Source organism: Mastigoproctus giganteus, chromosome 9, assembly GCF_048544385.1.
Source record: "Mastigoproctus giganteus isolate SK-2022 chromosome 9, ASM4854438v1, whole genome shotgun sequence".
Lineage (NCBI taxonomy): Eukaryota > Metazoa > Arthropoda > Arachnida > Uropygi > Thelyphonidae > Mastigoproctus > Mastigoproctus giganteus.
Window position 1 is genome coordinate 222,416,359 of NC_143583.1, and position 25,092 is coordinate 222,441,450.

General features: G+C 37.8%; 1 protein-coding gene across 1 annotated transcript in view; it reads left to right on the forward strand.

Moving 5' to 3' along the window:
* LOC150081130 (focal adhesion kinase 1-like) overlaps nucleotides 1–25,092 on the forward strand; it is a 1,307,299-nt gene that overhangs the window by 1,189,262 nt on the left and 92,945 nt on the right. The window contains exon 27 of the mRNA XM_090380936.1: nucleotides 15,657–15,803. Coding sequence (XP_090237062.1) covers nucleotides 15,657–15,803 — 147 coding nt within the window. The remainder of the gene's footprint in view (nucleotides 1–15,656; nucleotides 15,804–25,092) is intronic.

A 25,092-nucleotide genomic window follows, 5' to 3' on the forward strand; every position in this document is an offset into this window, starting at 1 on the left:
CTAATCCATACATTGGTGCATGTCTGCCAGCTCACAGTTTGTATATTGATGCAAGCTCTTCGTGCGGCGACTACTGCTTGAATGAGGAAACCAGAAATTTTCCCTCTCGCAAACTGATGAACAGCACCGTACCAACTTATGGTGAAGTTTCTGGTTATGAGTTCCTATGCAATTCACATTCCTTTAGATGCTACCTACCTCCCCTAAACGTTTGTACCAATATTTTTAAGACACCCTGTATATATTCCCCCTTCTCAACCAATTTCAAATACAGAATTTGATAATCTGATTATGCAACTGCCATCTCCAATCTGCCTTTTTGGTGACTTCAATGGCCACCACCACCAAATATGGAGGATGCGGTAAGGTCAGGGAATGACCACCGCATATCACGGAGCAATATAGCCTTAGTTGCTAATGCTCCTAAAAACCAAATAACAAACAACAACAAACAATGGCCACCATCCATTATGGAAGTCTCTTGCGATTGACACAAGAGGCAAATTTTAATTAAAACATTCATGAATAATAACAACCTAACTATACTAAACTCTGGATCTCCCACCTATATTCACCAACCTACAGGATCTACCTCTGCAATAGACTTGTCAGTCTGCTCACCATCAATTTTTCCAAGCATGGTCAGTGATAAACTATCCTCCAAACAGTGATCACTTTCCATTTCTTTGCTCATTACAAACACAGGTAACTCCAACTCTCGAGGAGCGATCTAATTGAAAGTTCAAGAAGGAAAACTAGGACAGCTACTCCACCCAGATCCAGTTAGACAGGAGTTATGTTCAGCAACACCCCATTGACGATGTAACTGCTTACATTACCAATCAGATACTAACTGCAGCAAAAAAAATTCCATTCCGAAGTCACAACCTCACAAGTGCTCCCGCCATAACAACTGGTGGAATACAGATTGCTCTGATGCCAAACATGACAAAAACCATGCTTGGAACAAATTCCAAAACCAGTAATCTATTTGAATACAAAAAACTTAAAGCCAAAGCAAGGCAGATTAGACAAAAATCCAAATGTGACTCCTGGATCTCATTTGCCTCAACTCTCACCAAAGACCCACGGCTCATTTGGAGAATAAAAGTGCTAAATCAAAAATTCTCTCTACCACCCTCTCCAATACTATGTTGTAATGGGAAAGATCTGTCTGCACCTAAGGAAATTGTCAGTGTGCTAGCAGCATTCTCTACAGTATCAGCTTCCGCTTCCTATTCCATCTCCTTTCAGTGCATCAAGGCAGATGCAGAACGCCACAAAATTAACCTCTCCACACATCTCTCACTCCCATACAATCAACCGTTTAATTTGTCAGAACTTAAGGAATCCTTAAATAAATCTTCAAATAGTACTGCCAGCCCGTGCGCCTCCGTAGCCAGGTGGGAAGGAGCAGCAGTGCGTAGCACACGCTTCTTGATTAGACCGGGGTTGGACCCCGTCCCCACCAAATACGGAGGATGCGGAAAGGTCAGGGAATGACCACCGCATATCCCGGAGCAATATGGCTTTAGTTGCTAATGCTCCTAAAAACCAAATAACAACAACAACTGCCAGCCCAGATGACGTACATTACATTATGTAATGTGCATTACATAATGTAATGTACGTCATCTAAAACAATTACTTGAAGAGGACTTGTGCGCCGACTGGTCTAGCCAGGTGGATAAAGTGCCTGCCTGGCAACCCAAAGGTCGTGCGTTTGAATCCTGCCTCGGGCTTGGATCAGAGTAGAAAATGCAAAAACTTTGGGAGATGCATTATGGCCACAGAAGCTGATGTGGCAACAACTAATAAAAAAAAAAAAAAGAAAAGAAAGAACTTACGCACCCTGCTTGATCTTCTATAACCGGATATTCTCAGAAAATGCTTATCCACTTTCCTGGCATCATACATGCCTTACTAAAACCAGGCAAACCAGCCACCTTTACTGGCTCAAAATTATAGGCCAATTTCTCTCACAAACTGCATGGGGAAATTTTTGAATGAATGGTACATTCGAGGCTTATCTGGATCTTAGAAGCAGAGAATCTTTTAACAGATCATCAGTATAGCTTTCATAAGAACAGATCCACTCTTGACTTCCTTATCAAAACTGAATCAAATATTCGCAATGCCTTTGTCATGAAGCAGCATCTAGTCGTGGTCAATTTAGATATTGAAAAGGCATTTGATACTACCTGGTGACATGGTATTATTATGGACCTTTATCATCTAGAGCTAAGGGGTCATCTCCCTCAGATAATTCAGAGTTTCCTGAAAAGAGCCACCACTCTTTTCAGGAAACTCACAGGGATCTATACTCAGTAATTTGCAATTCGAGTCAACAACATAATCCAAGACATCTCCAAAACTGTGGAGACTTATATGTATGCAGATGATCTTGCCATCTCCTGCAAGCCGCAAAGCATAAGCATCATCGGATGTCAACTCCGTAAATATGCATTCTCCTGTTAAAAACAGTTGAACCCACAAACATGTACATGTCAGTCATATGTAAAGAGAATGGTAGTAAATAGTGGAATAAGTTTGTGGTGTGACATTTTAAGAAAATAATGTTAATTTTAAAAGAAGTCTGGTGAGCTGTATTTTCAATTTTTCATATTCTGAACCTAGAATAATTTATTGTGTTAACTGTGTTTGGTGATTTAAAATGTCTGATGGATATATGCGAAAACGAGCCTCCGTAGCCAGGTGGGAAGGAGCAGCAGTGCGTAGCACACGCTTCTTGATTAGACCGGGGTTCGAGCCCATTACCACCAAATACGGAGGATGTGGAAAGCTCAGGGAATGACCACCGCATATCCCTGAGCAATATGGCCTTAGTTGCTAATGCTCCTAAAAACCAAAACCAAAATATGCGAAAACACGAACCTTGTTATGAAAGAAGCAAAAGCTTTGGGTAAAATGAAAAATTTAATGCTGAAATACATAATAAATATTCCACACCACTCCTGCAATAAGCCTACTCTTTCTCAATCTGAAGATTTCAGTGATGGCATTCATAGGCCTACCTCTAGATCTACCAACGAAGAAACAATAAAGGTTAAGTTGATATAGAATTAGAATCAGACCAGGTAGTTTCCGTAGACAACTGATGTAATTGCAAATAAGGATGAATCAGAGCCTGTGAATGACAAGTACCCAAAAAGCATCTATTACTGTTTCACTATCAGATTTCAGTACTGATCCAGCTAAACGGAAAATAAACGCTGATCTCATTCATCATGACCCAAAATGTGCCATCTTGGAATTTAGAGTGCAATTTGAAATCAACATCTAAAAATTGACGAAAAAGTAAGATGTGCAAGAAAAGAATTGTTTTATAGGAAAATGGGAAATACCAAGGTCGTTAAAAGAGACTAGCTAATATTCTCAGAATCTACTGGAAAAGTATATTGTTATGTGTGTATGTTATTTAAAGACGGACTTAATGAGATATGTAATCAATTTTAAACTCGATTAAAATTGATTACATGCAGTGCATGCAATCAATTTTACACATGCAAATACAAGAATCAGAATGCATGAAAAATCAAAAGAGAATTTCACTTCTATATCTAATATGTTGCAGTTCCAAAAGTCTACCCAGATTGACACAAAATTGCAAATCTAGAAGGAAAAAGCAATTAAATATTGGACTGAAGTTTTAAGAAGAGTAGTTGCGGTAGTAAATTTTTCTTGCAGAAAAAGGTATAGATTTTCATGGTAATAATGAGCAACACAATAATCCTACCAATGGCAACTTCCTTGGATGTATTGATCTTCTGAGTTTGATCCTTTTATAAAAGAGCATACGGAAATCCAGGAAGTGGAAATGTTTCGTACCTGTCTTCTACCACATATGAAGAATTTATCAATGTATATTAGGGTCAAAAGTCTTGGTACACATCACATCTGAAATTAAAGAAGCCAAATATTACAGCATCAGCATAGATTCGACTCCTGATATAAGTCACACAGATCAATTGTCGGTTATTATTCGTTATGTATCAAAAAATGGGAAAGTACATGAGCATTTCTTGATGTGTGAAAAGCATCATTCAAAATATCTTTGGCACAGTGGCATCTGCTCTTGATCAACATGGAATAGATGTAGCAAGTTACAGATCTCAGTCATATGACAATGCTGCTAATATGAGTCTAATATGAGTGTGATGTATTCTGGAGTCCAAGCCAGATTCAAGGAAGTCAAAAAACTAGCAGTATGGGTTTCGTGTGCTTCACACAGTTTTAATTTAGTAGGGATCACATCCACAGAAAACTGTCTGACTGCCGTTAATTTTTTCGGAAGTTTACAGTAGCTGTACACATTCTTTGCAGCCTCACCACAAAAATGGTTGGTCTAAATTGAGTACGATGGAGAGTACAATCCTGATCAAAAAATCTATCAGACAAGATGGTCATCACGTTACGATGCTGTGAGATCACTAAAAAAAAAAAAAAAATTACAGTAAAATTGATGCAGAACTCATTGATATCTCAGAATGTGAAGAACAAAAACTGACAGTGGTTCATGAAGCAAAAGCTTTGATAAATAAACTGAACAGGTTAGAAGTAGCATTAATGACTATCATTTGAGAAGATCTTCTAAAAAACATAGAGTGAATAAAACAATTCAAGAACCTGGAATTTAGTTATGCGTAATTGTGAAATTATATGATACTCTTCTGGATTATTTGATTGATGTTCGAGACAAAGACAAATTTGAAGATTTTGAAAAAAAATGACAAAAGAATTTGTTGCAAATTCTAATTACAGACAATATGAAGATTGAAAGCGGTAAAGGAAGAAACCGTTTGATGAAACACCAGAGGAATTGGTACCAGCAGAACTAAGTGCAAAAGATACATTTCGAATTCAAGTTTTTTAACGTATTGCAGACTTTACTACTCACAGAAATGACGAAACAACATGCTGCATACAGAGTCTCCTGCCCGTGGAGGAGTGGCTATGCTTATGAAATCAATTATAATGAGACATGTAAACAGAACAAAAATCAAAATGTGCATGCTGCCTTCAGTTTTCTTATAGTTGAATCTATGTCAAAAGAAGAAATTCAATCCAAAGGCCACAGTATTAGTCACCCCAGGGGCTCACATTTGGTGAGTATGGGCTTGGCACACCCAGGGTCCTGAGCTGGATATCATCATTCTTCTCTTTCTTGGTGATTCCCTTCTCTCTCTCTCTCTCTCTCTCTCTCTCTCTCTCTCTCTCTCTCTCTCTCTCGGCGCCTCCATAGCCAGGTGGGAAGGAGCTGCAGTGTGTAGCACACGCTTCTTGATTAGACCGGGGTTCGAGCCCGTCACCACCAAATACGGAGGATGCGGAAAGGTCAGGGAATGACCACTGCATATCCCGGAGCAAAATGGCCTTAGTTGCTAATGCTCCTAAAAACCAAATAACAAACAAACTCTCTCTCTCTCTCTCTCAGGGTAACTTGGAAATTTTATTTAGCTGGTGCAGCATAAGCCTCAGGCTTCCTTGCACTATATGACTAGTAGTAATAATAATAATAAGCACCTACTAGTCCGACTAAGAAATATACTTAATTGATGAATTCCTATTGTTTTCGGCAAATTAATAAAGGCACAAATAAAAGATAAACTGATTACTAGTTTCCCAAATACACATAGCTTTAAGAATTTATCTATCCATAATTGGATCGAATGCTGAAGGAAAGCGTTCATTTTTGAAACTTAAGCAGATCAAGAACAGTGTACGCTCAACTATGAACCAAGATTGCTTATCATCATTGGCACTTCTATGTAGTGAGAATGATATTACTCATCATATGGACTTCGAGGATGTTATTAAAGATTTTGCTACAATGAGAAGCCAAAGCAAGAAACTTTTGTAATCTTAAGAAATGTTACAAGTAATCTAGATATGGACGATATTGTAGATTTTGTTTCTTTTTAATTTCAAAGTATAATGTTGAAGTTTTATAGTTGTATTATTTTTAAGTCTGAAAACCTTTTCCTCCTTATTATTTTTTTCCCTTCCTTCATAGGTCCGAGGCCCAGTGCCTACAATGCCTAATGGGAAATCCGGCCCTGAGATTATGGTTCCCAATTATGGTTGTCAGCTAAAAAAAAGCACATTAGAATAGTTAAATGTCATCCAGCACAATGCCCTGAGAATTGCGCTGGGAGCATTCAGTACTCCTCCAGTGCAAAGTCTTTATATCAAAGCCTCCATTACATATCCTCCATTACATCTTCGTAGGAGAACATTATTGCTTTTCTATGTTTCTAAGGTCCAGAGTCTTCCGTCGCACCCCAGTTGGGAGTAGCTTTATCATACTTGGTGGGATTCCTTCTATGAGAATAAGCCACATGAAAATCGACCTGCCTCACTTGGGATCAAAGAGCTTATTCAGAGTTGGAATGTTGATTTAGCTAATATTTTTCAGGATGATTTTTTTTTTTTTGATATATATATTTATTTTTTTGTTATTTTTCTGATATTTTTTGTAGACACCAAATTCTAATCATTTTTTCGGTTGGTGGGAGACCCAAAATGATGTGAAGCTGCTCTGCCATGTATCTCTGCGTAGCTACATAAGAAATGTATAAGAAATCCTCTTGTTCTTATTTAACTCGGCCATTATCTGTGAATAAAAAAATGTTTCCACTTTCTTAAAAATAAAGTTACAATGCAAAACACCTAAATATAACAATTACTAATTATAGTACTGACATTGTTAACAGAACAAAAATCAAAATGTGCAAATGGCAATATAACTATTTCATGCAGAATATATGTAACCAGCCTATGCTACCTTTAAGGGTCATGTCATTCGCCTTATACTTGTTAATAGTGTTAATGAAAACTCAAAAATTAAAAACGGTTCTCAGTACTTGGTATTTAAGATGCATCTTGATTTTAGGATGAATTATGAGGTTAAAAAAGGTGCATCATATACCGGAAAATACGGTAAATAAAAATAAAATATAATAATAAAATAATATTCGTAAAATAATAAGAGGAGTTTACCTCAATATGGTATGTAGAACACTTCCGTATTGAGGTTCTATATTGAGGTAAACTCCTCTTATTATTTTACTAATATTATTATCAACGTAGAACATATTGAGTATTACAGCTCTGATTCATACTATCTAATTAATTTTTAAACTCTTATTGACTATTTCATTCACTTCCTGTCTCTCCAGTAGTAAACAATCGATACACACAATTATGGGAGATTTTTTTGAATGGCTTGGTGCAAAATTACATTAAATCTACACTAAGGTACTCGGCCGAAAGTTATCATATTTCTTTTCTAAAATATTGCCTTCAAACAACATCGTTCCGAAGTTTGCCAGGGTGAATCTAAATCAAAAAATTTCGGGCATAAAACAACTAACACTGGCGACATCGCGTAATATTGTTAAGCTTGCCTTAAAATCTCGATATTCAAATAAACAAAAATACATTTCCCAGGTTAGGAAGCTTCGCGATAAATTAAAAAATTATCTACATCTGAACAATTGGTCTGTATTGAAGACCTCCATAGATTTGCGACAGGAAGCGCAGGCCTCAGAAATAAAAAAAAACAGACACATTAATAAGTTGCAAACATTATCGGATAGGTCAAGACACATTCATGCGAATTCTAACACATTGTCGCAGGCTTTTGACCAAGTTCATACGAGTTGGGTGACAACCCCCCCCCACAGACACACAACGTACTACCACAGAATATGTCAGCTAGTTCACGAACACCCCCTCACCCAGTATTCAACGAACCAACATATCAACAGGTTACAAATCTTTGCTCGTGTACACTATCGCAGGACAGATTTCACTTTTATCCAAAGGACTAAATTATAATTTACCACCTCGAAAACTACCTAAAAAACAATGCGTAATTGATATTGAATTTGGACTTCGTAATGTTCCACAAAAAGATGTATTTATTCAACAAGTTAACCAAGTAGTGAATAACATAAAAGAAACGCGACTTCCTAAATTGAATACACATGACAGTTCAGCTTTACGAGAACTTCGGGGAAATAAGGACATTATTATACAGAGGGCAGATAAAGGAGATACAGTGGTAATACTAGATAAACATGATTATATTAATAAGTTAGATTCAGTTGTGTCAGATACCTCCACTTATCGTGAAGTAGACCCGGCACTGTTTACCAATTTGGTCAATCAATACAATAAAACGTTAACCAACCACGTATCGAAAAAACGACTACATTACTATGGTTCAGTTAAAGGAATTGAAGTCCAGAACATACAATATTCCTGCACTTTTCGGTCAGGGAAAATTACACAAGACTGGATTTCCTATTCAACCTATTGTTTCCTACAGGAACTTGGCATTTTCATCCTTAGCCACACATGTATATAACATTATAAAACCCTTTAGACAGGTAATACAATTTGGAATTAAGAACTATGATGCATTATTTAATAATCTTAAAGACTGTAGACTCGGCGACAATGACAATTTATTCTCACTAGATGTAAACGTTGAATACACATTAGATATTATTTGGGATATGTTAAATAAAAACTCGACACCGATTAATTATACGAAGCTACCTATTAAGGAAATTTTTCACTTAATTAAACTACTAGTTGAGGCCAACTACATCACCTTTCGAGACAAGGTGTACAAACAAATTTTTGGATTACTAATGGGTTTGAGCCTGAGTGGCTTAATGTCAGAGATCTATCGCTCAAAGATTGAGCATATACATTTGATACCTTTTCGACCCCGTATCACATACTATGGGAGGTATTTAGACGATGTTCTAGTTATTACCGATAGTAGTACTATCCAAGACATTTTACATTTGTTTAATAATATTCATTCTAGACTCAAATTTACATTGGAAAGGGAGGATACGGATACAAAGTCATTAAACTTTCTAAATTTCACGCTTACCCGGGACTCGAATAAAATATAATTTAGCATCTATCGAAAACCTAGAAACACCGGTATGCTTCTACATTATAATAGCTATCACCCGTTCACCTACTAAAGATCGATTATCTTTAATCAATTTCTAAATGCTTATAAATATTCAACGACGGAATCTGCTTTGGACTCATTAATACAAATATTAACTAGCAGATTCTTAAACAGGGGTTATTCCATTACCACAATAAACCGAATTAGGGTACAGGCTAAGGATAGGATACAAAATACTACACCAGTCAACAATAGTAATATCAAAAAATACTTTATTTCTGTTCCATTGAACAGTGGCACAAACAGCTTAACAGATTCTTTAAAGATACCGAATTAAAATTGTAGCTAGGCCAATACGGAAGTTACACACTATACTGAACAATCGCTCGGTTCTTTCCACATTCGCAACACAAATTAATGATCTGGCATACAACATTTCTTGCGGTGATTGCGACTCCTCTTACCAAGGTTCGACGCAATTTTCTCTTAATATTCGTGTAAATCAACATTTACATGAATATTAACTCCCTCTGGTTGCCTCTCAAGGCCACCATAGCCTAGTGGTCAGGCGAGCGGGTGCATAAGTACACGTGCCTTGAGTGACCGGGGTTCAAGCCCGTGACAGCTGAATACGGTGCTGTTTCTTGTATTCTGTCTATCTTGCGAACTCCTCTGATCATTTGATCATCCCGGAGTATAAACAGAAATCTGGTTGCCTCTCGAACATATTGCTCTAGAAAACAGTCATCCAATAAATCCACAAAAGTCTTGCTAGTGTGCGAGTGACCAGCCCACAAGTTCCAGTCAATATCTGGAATAGTAACGAATGGGCCTGGAGTACTGGGGTCCATAGTTTAATATACACGTAAGTTAGTTATAAACCAGTTATACAAATATATTAACAAAAAATCAGTAGCTTTCGGGATGCGTGTCCCTTTGTCAACTGACAAATTAAATACATATTAAATACAATACAACAAGCTGAGTGAGGCACGTTAATCATGCGTCATTGTTGTTGCGCGGACGTGTGCTGCTTTCTACGCCACTGATCATCCAGCAATAAAACGGTTGTCTCCAGGATGGAGACAACCACGATCTTGACCCCAAACGCGACTTTGAAATAGTAGACCACTCACGGCACTCTCGCCACCGCCTATGGCTAGAGTCACTCAACATGGTAAACAATCCAAAGGCATTAAATCGCCAGAAAGGCATACGTCTACATCCCATCCTGGAGACAACCGTTTTATTGCTGGATGATCAGTGGCGTAGAAAGCAGCACACGTCCGCACAACAACAATGATGCATGATTAACGTGCCTCACTCAGCTCGTATTGTATTTAATTTGTATTTAATTTGTTAGTTGACAAAGGGACACGCGTCCTGAAAGTTACTGATTTTTTGTTAATATATTTGTATAACTGGTTTATAACTAACTTACGTGTATAATATTTGGAATGTTAAAATCCCCCATTATAAGACATTCTGATTTACTGGCCACTATTTCTCTGCACAATTGCTCATTATACTCATCAGATTTCTTTAGGCCTAAAACACACAGCTACTCCCATTTTTCCTTTCCCTGTGCTTATGTCACACCAAACAGACCAACATTGCATTGTCCACAAACATCAATTGGATGCACTTCCTTATATTTATTTGTTTCTTAACTAACAGCATAACCCCTCCTCCCTTCCTGTCCCGTCTATCCTTTCTGTACATTTCACACTCCCCAAATTCCAATTCTGCACTACTTATGTCTGTTTGACACCACGTCTCTGATATCCCAACAATATCTATCTGCCTTTGATGTCTTGACTAGCACTTGAAGCTCATCAAATTTATTTAACTATACTCTTAGCATTGGTGGACATGCATGTATACATTCACCTGTTTCTACTCTTAGTTACCCTAACACAGCCCATGTATTTATTTGTTCCACTATGACTCCCAGCAGTCCTGGAAATCTCCATTGCCTTGCTTTCCAGGCTGTTGCTCATTCTAATAGAAGCAGTGCAAGAATCACTTTTGCCTCTGCCTGCGCCCACTGTTAATAACTTTTTAGTCTGTGTATCCCCCCAAGCTAGCAGTTTTCCAACCCACCTAACACTGCCTCGATAGCATCAGCAAATATTCTTGCACCCTTTCTATTTAAGTGTACCCCATCCCTGTAGAAGCAGTCTCTCCTGACAAGCACAGACCAGCCTGAAAAAAATTCTATCCCCTTGCACAATCTCTCCAGGGCCGAATTGATCAACAAGGCTCTCATCATATACTCCCTCCTATCGTGTCTGGGCAGAATTGCAAACACTTTGAAATTCAACTCGCAACTTTTTTTTTAAACATTAACCTGTACTTTGTTGAGTAAATCTGCAGATCTCTTACTCATAATGTCATTAATACGATAATATCACCTTTTGTGCCCTTAAAAGGTGATATCTGCTCTACAACATCATCAATTCCCCTGGCAGACATACCCTGGTCCTGTTCCACCTATCCTTCTTTCATAGTATATTCCCTGTTTCCCTGACAATAGTGTCACCAACAATGACTAGTTCCTTTGGGACCAATGCATTCTGCCTTGGAGATTGTCTCTCTGTTGCCTGATGCACAGGAGTGAGCTCTGCTGTTGAGCTGGGCAGCTAAGAGCTTCATGGGCCCCTCAAATTAATTTCTTCGGGGGCATTTACCCCACACCTTAAGCTCTCATGAACACCCATCAGAATGCTGAGTTGGTGCCTAATTTCTTGACACTCTAGGCACCTAGCATGCTCAAAGGCATCCTCCTTGGCTAGATCATGACCCATTTTAGAACGGTCGGCAAACATTTCACATTTCGCACATTTTTTGAGACTGATGTGTTGGAGAGTTGCCCCACCTTTTTTTCAATCCCGAGTCACAGCACTCTCGCTAGTCTGTGATCTTTGCTTTGCAGCTCTAGTCTGGGTCATGATTTCCATTTAAATGCAATTTAATTAACAATGAAATTTAATAAGATTAATAATATTTTTAATTAATTGATAATACTATAATAAGCTAACAGATTCCTAATTGAGTGCTTCATATTGCACTATCTTATTTTACTTTATACCTTACGCTATCAGTTCAAGATATATATATATATATATATATATATATATATATATATACGTTACGCTATTTCTTATCGACTACAATATGGCGGTTAGTTCAACAATATTAGCGCCAACACCGGGAGTCGTAACTTCCAAAAATTGCTATATTAGTTCAAAATAAGAAGCTAAGAAACGCTACTAAACCTATTTAATATATCTGATTCCTAATTGAGTGCTTTGTATTGCGCTATCTAATTTTACTTTATACCTTATGCTATCAGTTAGAGATATAGATATATATATATATATATATATATATATATATATATACGTTATGCTTTTTATGCTCTAAAACACAATGTGGTATGTTAATTAACGAAGAATATGGTAAAAATTAAAAATACTTATCCTTTACAGCAACTAAAAATCCACCAACTGTTCTCTTCCGCAACTAGAGCATCCTTTGTATAAATATGAGGATTATCTTAGCAGCTCATGTGGTTTTGCAGCCAGAAGGATTTAAATTGAACAGTTAACATAATGTTCTAAATACACACAGCAGAACAAACCTTTCCTTTACAACATGACACAAACCTGGTACTGCACTCTTTCACAAGAGTGCAGTACCAGGGCAATATTCTAAGAGCAGAGTTTGTTCTGCTGCAATCATTAAGACCATTTCATTAATTAAGCAATTTAAATCCTGTTACCCATAAAAATACATGAAAAGACAAAACAGTCCTTGTAGTTTTCAAGTTTGCATTTCACCACTAAGCAAATCTCTACACCTTCAACTTTTATCCGGCGCCTCCATAGCCAGGTGGGCAGATGCAGCAGTGCGTAGCACATGCTTCTTGATTGGACCGGGGTTCAAGCCCGTAACCACCGCATATCCCTTTGGAGTAATATGGCCTTAGTTGCTAATGCTCCTAAAAACCAAATAAATATCATCTCATGATTTCTTCATTTGAAAGCAGAACATTAGAAAAGGGACAATAAGTGATACCCTTTATTTTTCTAATTTTTTAATATACGATAGGTGATCATTTAATTTGCAGACTGGTGCAAGATCTTATCTTAATTGTCATCATCTGAATCTTCTGTGGATTTTTCCTTCTTGAAATACTCTCCCTTGCACTTTACACACTTTCACCACAGTCGTACCCACACATTAAATGCTTCTTGCAAGCCATTTTGCGAAGTGCTTCCATTGTATCTCTGCGAGCATTGTTGTCAGACGCAAAATGCTTGCCTTTCAAAGCTTTCAGAAGCTTTGAAAGGCAAGGGGGATGTGGCAGAACCTCAGTGCTTATGACAGTGATCACTGGCTGTACAATATTAGTCGTATGGGACTTGGCATTGTCTTAGTGACGAAACCACCTCACACCAGAAAGTTCTTGATGTTTCTCATGAATGGTGTGGCAAAGTTTGACTCTCAGAACATGCTTCTTTATTCATGAGAATGCTTCTTTTTTGTTCCACGAGGCACAAAATGTGTAATAAAAATGCCTTTTACGTCAAAAAGCACAAGAACCATTTGTTTGTTTGTCAGCTGAATGAGAAGTTCGAAATTTCTTAGGTCTTGGTGAATCAGATTGCTTCCACTCACTCAACTGTTGTTTTGTCTCTGGATCATAATGAAAAATCCAAGTTTCATCACAAGTCACTGTTCGATTTAAGAAATTTTGACCCTGTGTTTCAAAATTATCAAGCATTTCTTTGCACAAGTACTCTTTGCTGTTTTTTTTTTCTGGAATCAAATTGTGTAGAATACAGCAGGCACAGATTTGCAATATTTTCAGGCGATCTTTCACAATATTGTGAGCACTGCCATATGAAATGGACATTCTAAGGGCTAATTCCCCTTCTTCATTCAAGATTTCCTGGGCTTCTGTGATTTGTTCAGTAGTTGTTGAGGAGAAAGGCTGACCAGGTATTGGGTCATCTGCAACAGGCTAATGGCCTTCACTGAATCATTTGTGCCATTTAATTATGGCCATCCTACCAAGACACTTAATACCATATGCTTCATTCATCTCTTTATCTGTTTCTGATTTAAGCCCCATCTGATACAATAAAACACAAATTGCTGTTCAATCTGTATGTCCGACATGATACTTCAAAGCTATTGTCACTGACACACTAAAGAATTCTTCACGCAATACTAGCACTGGTGTGCACATGACAATACTCAACAAGTACTGGCATGCATGCACAGAGTGTGCACAGTAGTGATCAGGGAGCGTGCCTCTAGTGGCAGTTATGGAAAGTTCGCGCAGTAAACATGAAATCTTGCACTGGTCCACGAATTAAATGATCCCCCCCTTATATATTCTCTACATTTTGAGGCTGTCACTCCAAATTCCAGAAAAATCTAGTATTTAGCTACACTGAGATCTCAGTAATGGTGGATAAATGGTTCCATACTATGCTCTGTATTTCATTGCACTACAGCTGTCAGTTAAGTGGAAGATTGTCGTTACTTTATCTGAAATGAGCATCCGAATCAAATCCTACAAATATATGAGTATAAGATGTCTATAACAGTGATAGAGTTCTAATGTATTGATATTTTTTTTTTTCTGATAGAAAGTGACCAACACCACAAATGAAACTGGCCGACCGGGCTAGCCGAGTGGGTAAAGTACCTGCCCGGCAACCCAAAGGTCGCGGGTTCGATTCCCGCCTCGGGCTTGGATCATAGTACTGCAAAAACCTTGGGAGGTGCAATATGGCCACAGAAGCCGATGCGCCAACAACTACCAAATCAAAAAAAAAAAAAAAAAAAACAAATGAAACTGGAATCAGTTTTAACTGTCAAATGCAAAGTTAAATGAGTTAGAGAAATTAATGGAATTGCTAAATTTTTGAAGCAGTATCTGCAATATTTGTTAACATTGTGAAAATATAATACCACTTCAAATATATAAATGTTAAAGATGTACAGGTTTATTTGTTTCAGTATTTTGAATAAGTTTTTATCCATACAGGAGTCATCAGAATGGTTTTTTGTTTGTTTTTTTTTTTTTGGTTTTTAGGAGCATTAGCAACTAAGGCCATATTGCTCCGGGATATGCGGTGGTCATTGCCGGAACTTTCCGCATCCTCCATATTTGGTGGTGACGGGCTTGAACCCCGGTCTAATCAAGAAGTGTGTGCTACGCACTGCTGCTCCTTCCCACCTGGCTACAGAATGGATAGGAATGTGCCAAAATACCATTGTTTTTTCATACTCATCAGACATGTATACATGTTAACTGCCTTTTGTTTTGTCCCTGAAGTGTTCCATTTCATAAAAATTTTCCATTTTGTGCCCTGTAAAAAAAGTATGCTCTACAAAAGTTATTTTGTTTACATAGAATTTTTTTGTGTATTAAATTACACAAAAAAAAAAAGAAATTTCAGTACTAGTATGTAAGGGTATGCTGGGACTAGCTTCAACATTTTTAATTGAAGTTTCACAAACTGTCTCTGCCACATATAACAACTTACCACAATAATAAAAATATAATGAACTTATAAATGAAATATTTTAAGAGTAATTGTTCATATTAATAAAAAAAAATTAACAACTGACTAAATTTAGTTTAAATTTCTTATTCAGTAAATTTTATTTTTGTTAGTTCCAAGCAGAAGCTATACCCAAGATAGACACAGATCGAAAAAATGATACTATCTATGAATCAACGACAAATGTAGTAAAAGCAATTATGCGGTTATCTCAAGGTGTTCAACAGTGTCTTTTAACGGAATACTTGGAACTTGTGAAGGTATGTTTTCTTTATTTTATATGGTGTGTGTGTGTGTGTGTGTGTGTGTGTGTGTGTGTGTGTGTGTGTGTGTGTGTGTGTGTGTGTGTGTGTGTGTGTGTTCAAGCTGCATTGTTTTATATTTGGGTTTTCATAAAATCTAAGGCAGTGCAATCAGCTTGAAAAAGCAAAATGGCAGTAGGAGTGTGTTATAGGACTAATGATTATGATGAGTACAACAAACAGTGTGTACAGAGAAATAGTAGGCCAGTAAATCAGAATGTCTTATAATGAGAGAAGTTAACTTTCCAGATATTGATTTTAACTTGTGGATTAGTTACTTGCACATTCCCAGCACATTTTTGGATTTATTGGATGACTAATTTCTACAGCAGCATGTTAAAGAGATAACGAGAGGGAATAATTTTTACTTACAGATCTAACTACAATCAGGGGCAAAGGGAAGGTTTTTTGCTTTCGTAAAGGTGACTACACTGGTCACAGACAGTTTTTAAATTCTATATAATGGAACTAACTGATGATGTTACCAACAGCAAATTTAAATGAGAACATCCAAGGAATTAATCATAGATGCTACTAGATTTTGCATACCAACCAAGCAATACTGTTCAAGGTTTAGGCATAAGTGGATGTCAGATGAACTAATGAGACTCTTGGCAGAGAATAAAAATACATGGGATGCATATAAATTATCAGGCAACACAGAAGCCTATGATATGTATAAGCTAGTCTTTAATCAAGTCAGAAATGAGGTTAGGCAAGCAAAGGCAGATTATGTGAAATCTTTGGCAAAGGATGAAAAGAAAAACAGCAAAGACTTCTTTACTTATGTAAACTCTAGAAGGAAGTGGATGAATTAGATTGGTCCAGTTGACGTCGATGGTTCAACTATTGATGATCTCTCTCAGATAGCTGAGAAACTGAATGAATATTTTGCATTCTACATTCACACATGAAGGATTCTCTAGGGAAGTAGAGGCCAGAAGTTTATCAAACTCTAACAGGGAGTCAAATGATTTTGTAATAACTGAGAGGAAAATGGAAGAGAAATTGTTGAAGTTAAACATAAGAAAGGCACCTGGGTTGGATAGGATCTATCTAATTATATTAAGGAACAGAAAGGAAGTAAGCAAGCTCTTAGCCATAATTATGAGTACATCCTTGGATTCAGGGGAGGTCCCCACAGACTGGAGATGTGCAAATGTGTCCCTATTCCACAAAGGAAGATCAAAGGGCGACATGAGTAATTACATACCTATTAGTTTACCTTCTGCTCCAAAGAAAATAATGGAGTCACTGCTAAAGGAAATAATGCTGTATCCTCTAGACAAGACTACAGTTATATATCAGAGACAGTATGGATTTGTTAAGGATAAACCTTGTCTGAACCATTTAAATAATACTATGATGTGGTCACAATGGAACTGGATGTAAAAATAATTTTGATATCATATACGTGGATTTCAGGAAGGCATTAGCAAAGGCACATGATGCAAGAAAGCAAGCTTATATATCAGCCAAAAAAAAAAAAAAAAAAAAAAATCTAATTTCACCCCATACACTCACACCAAATGTTTGTCTAGTTCTGCCTTGAATCTGTTTAAGCTATAACTTCTGCAACGACAGATGAAAGTTTGTTCCAGTAATCAACCACCCACTGGCTAAACGCAAACTTCTGCACATCTATCCTACAACTGTCTTTCCTCAATTGAATTTATGCCCTCTCAGGCGATTATTCTGAGCAAAAGGAAGAATTCCATCAGCATTGAGCATGCTGAAACCATTCAAGGCTTTATACACCTCGCAGGTGCCTAGTCTCCAGACGCTGTAATTTGCAAAACTTAAGCCTTTCTTCGTAAGAGCAACCCTTTATTCCATTCACTAATCTTGTTGCCCTTCTCTGTACTCATTCCAATAGCTCTATCTTCTTCTTCCAGTCACATAGCTCCCTGAGGAGCTATTGTGGCCACCAACAAATTCCTCCAACTGCATCGATCATGTACTATATGAGCAGCATCGCAAAGTATCGTGCCCAGAAGTTCACTGATCCCATCCTTCCACCTAATTGCAGGACTTCCTCTGCACCTCTTCCCCTCGGTTTTTCCTTCCATTATATTCTTCAACAGAAAGCTTTCCCTTCTTACTATATGACCAAAAAACTTGAGTTTTCTTTTGTTGATGCTATGAAGAAGAATTTTAGGCCTGCCAATTTTATTCAGTACCCACTCATTTGTTCTTCGATCCAAGTAAGAAATTTAAAACAATCTAAAATAAGTGACTATTTTAAATTATAATCATATTACAAAGGGTTATGTGTAATTAATATGTATATTAGTTAAGCTGTGTACTTAAATATAAATTTATTTTTATTTTGCTATCCAGGGGCTCCCCGGATGATATTCTACTGATTTTCAAATATCATTTAATTGGTAATAAAATTTTGGTAATAAAGTATAAATTTGTGCTTTATATCTTTATTTTTATAGCATCTGGATAATATTTGTCGATTTTTGCTTATTAGAATTGCTGTTTTTTAGAATCAAAATTCAATTTGCAAACATGATCACTATAACTGGTGCTCACTGTATATGATATCAAAATTATTTTTTGCTTCCTGTTCCTTTGTGACCATTGAAGTAATCCATTCAAATTGGTCAGACAAGATTTCCCTTAACAAACTATGCTCTCTGAAGTATAATTCGGCCTTGTCTAGATGGTCCTGCATTACTTCTTTAACCAGTGGCACCCTGGAACAGAAGTTAAGCTAACAGATCTGTAATTACTCATGTCACCCATTGATTCCCCTTTTGAATTGGGGATACATTCACACATCTCCAGTACTCGGGGACCTCCCCTGAATCCAAAGATGTTCTCATAATTATGGCTAAGAGTTTGCTTACCTCTAAGGTGGAAACATAAACTAACAACATTACATGACCAAATAAAATAAAATAAAATAAATTTTATTTTGTTAATTTTCAGTTTATTTGGTCATGTAATGTTGTTAGTTTACGTTTCCATCTTAGTGATATTTCACATAATTCGGAAATGGGTGCTTTCTAGGGGTCGCCGCTAAATTTATTTTAATTGGCTTAATTTCTAAATTATTTTAGGAATGTTGAGTCAACACTACCCTTTTCTTCTTTACCCCCCCTATATTTTTATGTTATTGTTAATTTATTTGGTTCAGTTCATTTTCACTCTACTGGTTTGCCATGCTACTGGCAATATCCTATTTTAATTTAGCTTATATATATATATACATTATATATATATATACACATATATACATATATATATGTGTGTGTATATAACTAGATCCCTGATGCCACTGTGTACCCTGCAAAATTAAATTTAAGAAAAAAGAGGGTAAATGTGGATGCATGGAATGTAAAAAGTTTAAAAGAAGGCAAGTTCGATATGGTCATCAACGAAATGGTCCTTGAGGTTGTCACAGACATTCTCTCAGATATGCCAGACAAGCTGTTCTTGCTACCTGGGAGTCTAAAACGCTGATGGAACTGATATTCGGGTGACACTCAAGTCAAAGTGGACCAAATTTCGGCGAAGTCCGGACGGTCTATGACAGCCAAATCCTCTGCTTGCACCTTCACGATGGTGGGACCGTTAGTAACCCTGGGTACAACCTTCATGCACAAGTACATGGTGGGTGACCACCCAGGTGTGAACCAACGTAAGCAGGGGTCGAGGTGTGGCGCCCACACCACATGGAGGAACGCCGCCCCTCTATGTTACCAGGCAGTACTAGGTGGTAGATGACTCTCATCAACCGGTGAAATACCACCACTATGCTTATTGGAGGCTTGAAGTGGTGGAACCCATGTTTAGTCTCTAGAGCTAAGTTCCGGCCAACCCCTCCCTATCTCTTCCATCATGCAGTATGATTGATGATTTTTGAGGTTATGATGAATGTCGTGGCGAGATCCAATATTCCTTACATTTCGAGGGTACAGCTCTAAAACGGTGTTCGCAGGCCGGCCGCTAGTTAGTACACCGGACTGAACCTATTGGTAACTCTCTAGGAAGCTTCCGGATCAGCTAGTGTATAATCTTGCTACCTCTACTCTGCCAGATAGTGACTGGAGGGAGTCCGAGTAGTGTGTATGCGGGGAGCATTGTCGAGGCCACGTTATGTCAAGGATCTGGGTATATTCTTACCACATGTACGCCATATCCAAAAATTTCATTACTTCATACAGCATGTCCCACCCACTTTTTCTTACTATTGAATACACCATGAATTGTCAAAATAATAGAGCAAGCTTATCTGCGAAAAGATCTAAACCTCCCAAGGACTTCCTAATTCATTTCACAAATATACGTGGTCTCAATTCTAATCTCAACGATGTCCATTTCCACTTGCAGTCTTCCAAACCCCATGTACTTTTTCTGACTGAATCTCAGTTATCAGTTGATTCAACTACTGCTCATCTCAGATGTCCAAATTATTTGCTGTATGATTCCTTTCGCCTCAAAGGTGGTACTTGTGCATATGTCCGTTCTGATATTCCCTGTCAGAGACTTGGCAATTTGGAATCTCCTCTCTTTGATCTTCTCTAGCTTAAAATCTCTCTACCTCATTGTGTAAAATTCATCTGTTGTCTCTACCGTTCTCCCAACTCCACTAATCACTTGGAGCTCTTTGACTTCCTCTCTTTGCAACTTGACTTTCTCCAGTCCAACTTTCCTAACAATGAGGTAATTTTCCTTGGTGATTTTAACGTTCACAACTCCAGCTGGCTTCCGTTTTCTAGTCACACCGACCCAGCAGGCCGAGATGCTGAGGCTTTTGCAATTACTAATGACCTAGCACAGATTGTTCATTTACCTACAAGAATACCGGACAATCCTAATCATACAGCCAATACACTTGATCTTTTTCTCACAAACAACCCTTCTAAGTACAAGGTTGAAGTGAGAGGTCCTTTAGGCACTTCAGATCACAACTTGGTGATTGTCTCTTCTCCAGTGGAACCTTTATCTCATGGCTATTCCCAACCTCGTATTGTTTGGCATTACAAGAATGCAAAATGGGATGACCTGCGAGACTTCTTTTCTTCTTTTCCTTGGTCTGATTACTGTTTCAAAACTTCTGATGTCAACGTTTGCTCAGATCGTGTCAGTGAAATTATTCTTGCAGGAATGGAATCCTTTATCCCACACTCCACTTTAAAATCTCGTCCTTTATCTAAACCTTGGTTTTCCAATAAATGTGCTAAGGTTGTCCAAGAGAAGAACGTTGCATATCGTAATTGGCTTGTTTCTAATTCTTCAGTTTCATTTTCTGCCTACACCAAAGCTCGCAACAATTGTAAAGCAGTTATTAATCAGTCCAAACTAGAGTTTGAACAGGCTAAGAGTAGAAAACTTGCTTCTTGCCCTGATGGTAGCCGAGCATTCTGGTCTCTTGCCAAAGCTATTGGCCGCAACTTTTGCCCATCTCTGCTCCCACCTCTGTCCAAACCAGATGGTTCTGTTGTCACTTCAGCCAAGGATAAAGCTGACCTGCTAGCATCCCATTCTTCTTCCAGCTCATGTATTAATGATCTTGGTAAAACACCTCCCACCATTCCTAACATGCTCCATTCAATGCCTCCTGTGGTCTTCCGTCAAAAGGATATCAGAAGGATTTTGATGAATCTTGATGCTAAGAAAGCTCCAGGTCCTGATGGTATTTCTCCACATGTTCTCAAAACCTGTGCTCCTGAACTTACTCCTATTCTTTGCCGCCTTTTTTCACTTTCTTATTCCAAAGGTGTTTTTCCTTCTGCTTGGAAATTTGCTCATATCCAGCCAGTTCCTAAAAAGGGTGACAAATCCCTCCCATCCAATTATCGTCCCATTGCAATTACTTCTACTCTTTCTAAAGTAATGGAGAAATCAATTAACCGCCAACTCTTAAACTACCTAGAAACCTTCCGTCTGATCAACGATCGCCAGTATGGATTCCGTCAGTGTCGATCCACTAGTGATATTCTGGCTTATGTTACCCATTTATGGACTAATTCAATGGAAAGGTTTGGTGAAACACAAGTAGTTGCTCTTGACATCTCCAAGGCTTTTGATCGTGTTTGGCATAAAGGTCTTCTAAACAAGCTTCCATCTTATGGTTTGCCAACTGTTTTTAGTAATTGGTTATCCAGTTTTCTCTCTGATCGCTCACTGAGGGTGATGGTAGATGGCTCTCTGTCTTCTAACTTCTCCACTAATGCCGGTGTCCCCCAAGGTTCAGTTCTTTCCCCCACTCTTTTCCTCTTGTATATCAATGACCTTCTTCCATTGACTGGAAATCCTATCCATAGTTTTGCCGATGATAGCTCATTGCATTCAACTTTCCATTTTGAGAAACCTTGTCCAGCTCAATCAGCTTCAAGCTCTCGAAAATCTGCTGCCAATTCCTTAAATGCCGATCTTCAGGTAATTCTCCAGTGGGGCAAAGACAACTTAGTTGATTTCAACCCTTCTAAAACTCAATCTTGTCTTATATCTCGCAAAAAGGATTCTTCTTCTCCTATGCTTATCTTTAGTGACACTCCGATTTCTAGGCAAAATGATATATCTCTTTTGGGGATTACCCTGACTTCTAATCTCTCTTGGCACAAGCACATTACAAATATTGCTTCCTCTGCATCTAAAAAACTTGGTTTTCTCTTTCGCTCTCGGCGTTACTTTTCTCCCAAACAGCTGCTCACTCTGTATAAATCGCAAATCCGCCCTGCCATGGAATATTGTTCCCACATCTGGGGTGGTGCCCCCAAAACCTCTCTCAGACTTCTTGATTCCATTCAGAAGAGGGCAGTTAGGTTAATTAATGATTCATCTCTAACAGAGTCTCTCCACTCGCTTTCTCATAGACGCACTGTTTCTGCTGCATGCCTCTTCTACAGATACTTCCATGGGCACTGTTCTTCTGAATTGGCTTCTATAATTCCCGCTCTCTCTTTCAAAACAGTCCGAACACGTGCCGCCACCAGCCAACATCCATTTACTGTCCAACTTCAAACCCACAGAACCAACTTTTCATCTTCCTCATTTATTCATTCAACTGCCGTTTTCTGGAACAACCTTCCTTCATACGTATTTCCTGAAAATTACAATCTACAGAAGTTCAAGTCCAATATCAACAAATATCTTCTTTCGTCTTCTCAACCTCCAACCCAAGCACGGTACTAAGTACTATAGGTTATAATACCTCTCGTGTTTGGGGTTCTCATAAAAAAAAAAAAAAAAAAATGCATAGGTATAAAATTGACATTTTAGGAGCAACCAAAGTCATGTGGACAGGAACCCATGTTTAGTCTCTAGAGCAAAGTTTCCGGCATCCCCCTCCCACCATACTTCTCCTTCAACCCATGCACAGTACTAAGTGCTATAGGTTTTGATACCTTTTGTGTTTGGGGGTTTCATAAAAAAAAAAAAAAAAAAAAAAAGGTCATTTCAAAACTGGAAATGGGTTTTTGGTTGTTTTTTTCTGGAAGTGACCAAGTAAAAGAACATGGTGTAAGATCTCTTCTTATTAATGATACAATCCTATTAATAATAGAATGACGACGGTTAGATTTCAGAGCCAGCTCACAGGCTTCTTGATTAGACCGGGGCTCGAGCCCGTTGCCACCAAATATGGAGGATGTGGAAAGGTCAGGGAATGACCACCGCATATCCCGGAGCAATATGGCCTTAGTTGCTAATGCTCCTAAAAACCAAATAACTAACTAACTTCAGAGCCAGCTAATAAATCTCACAGTTTTAGTTGCATATGCACTGACATCAACATCCACAGATGAGGATATGGACATTTATTATGAAAATCTCCAATCAGCACTTGATCTGGTCTCAAAAAAGGATATTTTGATACTCATGGGTGATTTTAATGCAAAATCAGGCAAGACAGTTTCTTCAACTCAGGAATGTGGTAAGTTTGGTTTTGGCACTAGAAATGAACGGGGTGAAAGTTTAACTGAATTTTGTCATCTGAACCGTCTTGTTGTATGTATCACCTGCTGAAAGCAGGTGATACATATGACAAGACATATGACTTTCAGCAGCACCCAAGAAAACTTCAGCAGCAACTACACATGAAAATCTCCTGATCATAAAACAAGCAATCAGATTGATTATATCTTTATGTACTTGAAATATACTTGATTATATACTTGAAACAGGCAATCATTTTCAAGCTCTATTACAACTAGATGACAATATGCTGCCTGTGGGAAAATATAAAAAGCATTATTAAGGATTTAGAAAATAGACACATTAGAGAAAGGTCAAAGATCAAAGATCATTAGAGAAAGGTCAAAGCCTTGATTATAGAAATCACTTTTAAACTTATTGAACAGAGAAGAACTGCAAAAGCCCAGGGTGTACAAGGAAGCGAAGGGCATCAGGAACTAACCAAAGTCATCAAGTGCTGTTTAAGCCAGGACAAACAGGATTATATCACTCGAAAGTGTAAAGAAATCGAATACCACAACAAACAAAACAACACTAAAAAGATGTATGTTGTAATTAAGTCCTTAAGACAAAAGTTCCGACCAAAACTTAATGCAATTAAGGACTCCAAAGGGGAAATTTTAACAGAGGAGAATCAAAGGAAGGTGGAAAGAATACTGTGAGCAGCACTTCCGAGCACCTGCTTGCACTACTGATCTGCCAATCCCTTTTCAAGAGTGTGATCATGAACCAGTTCCATTGAAGTCGAAAAAGCCACCAGAGAACTTAACGCATGGCAAGTCACCTGGAATTGATGAAATCCCAGTGGAATTGATTAAAGCTACAGGTGTGAAGGGTGCCGAGTTTTTTCATAAAATGATTGTAACAATTTGGGAAATGGTATAGTGGCTATCAGATTGGAAGAAATCAAATTTTATTCCCTTACCAAAAAAAAAAAAAAAAAAGGAGATCTGAAAATTTGCTCAAATTACAAGACTATTAATTTCTCACGTTAGCAAGATTCTTTTTAAAATCATATTAAACAGAATCTCAAGAAAACTTGAAGAAAGTCCAAAAGAGCAAGCAGGTTTCAGAAGGGGCAGAGGAATCAGAGATCAGATCTTAAGTCTACGACTGATTATTGAAAAAATTCAAAGAATTCAATGTCCAGTTGTTTTGTGTTTTATAGATTATGCAAAAGCATTTTATTGTGTTCAACATGAGAAACTAGGGAAAACGATGACTAATATGGATTTTTATTCTGAAGATTTCCCAATCCACATAATTCAACTGATTTAGCTACTGTACCAGGAACAGGAAGGAACTGTGAGAACCA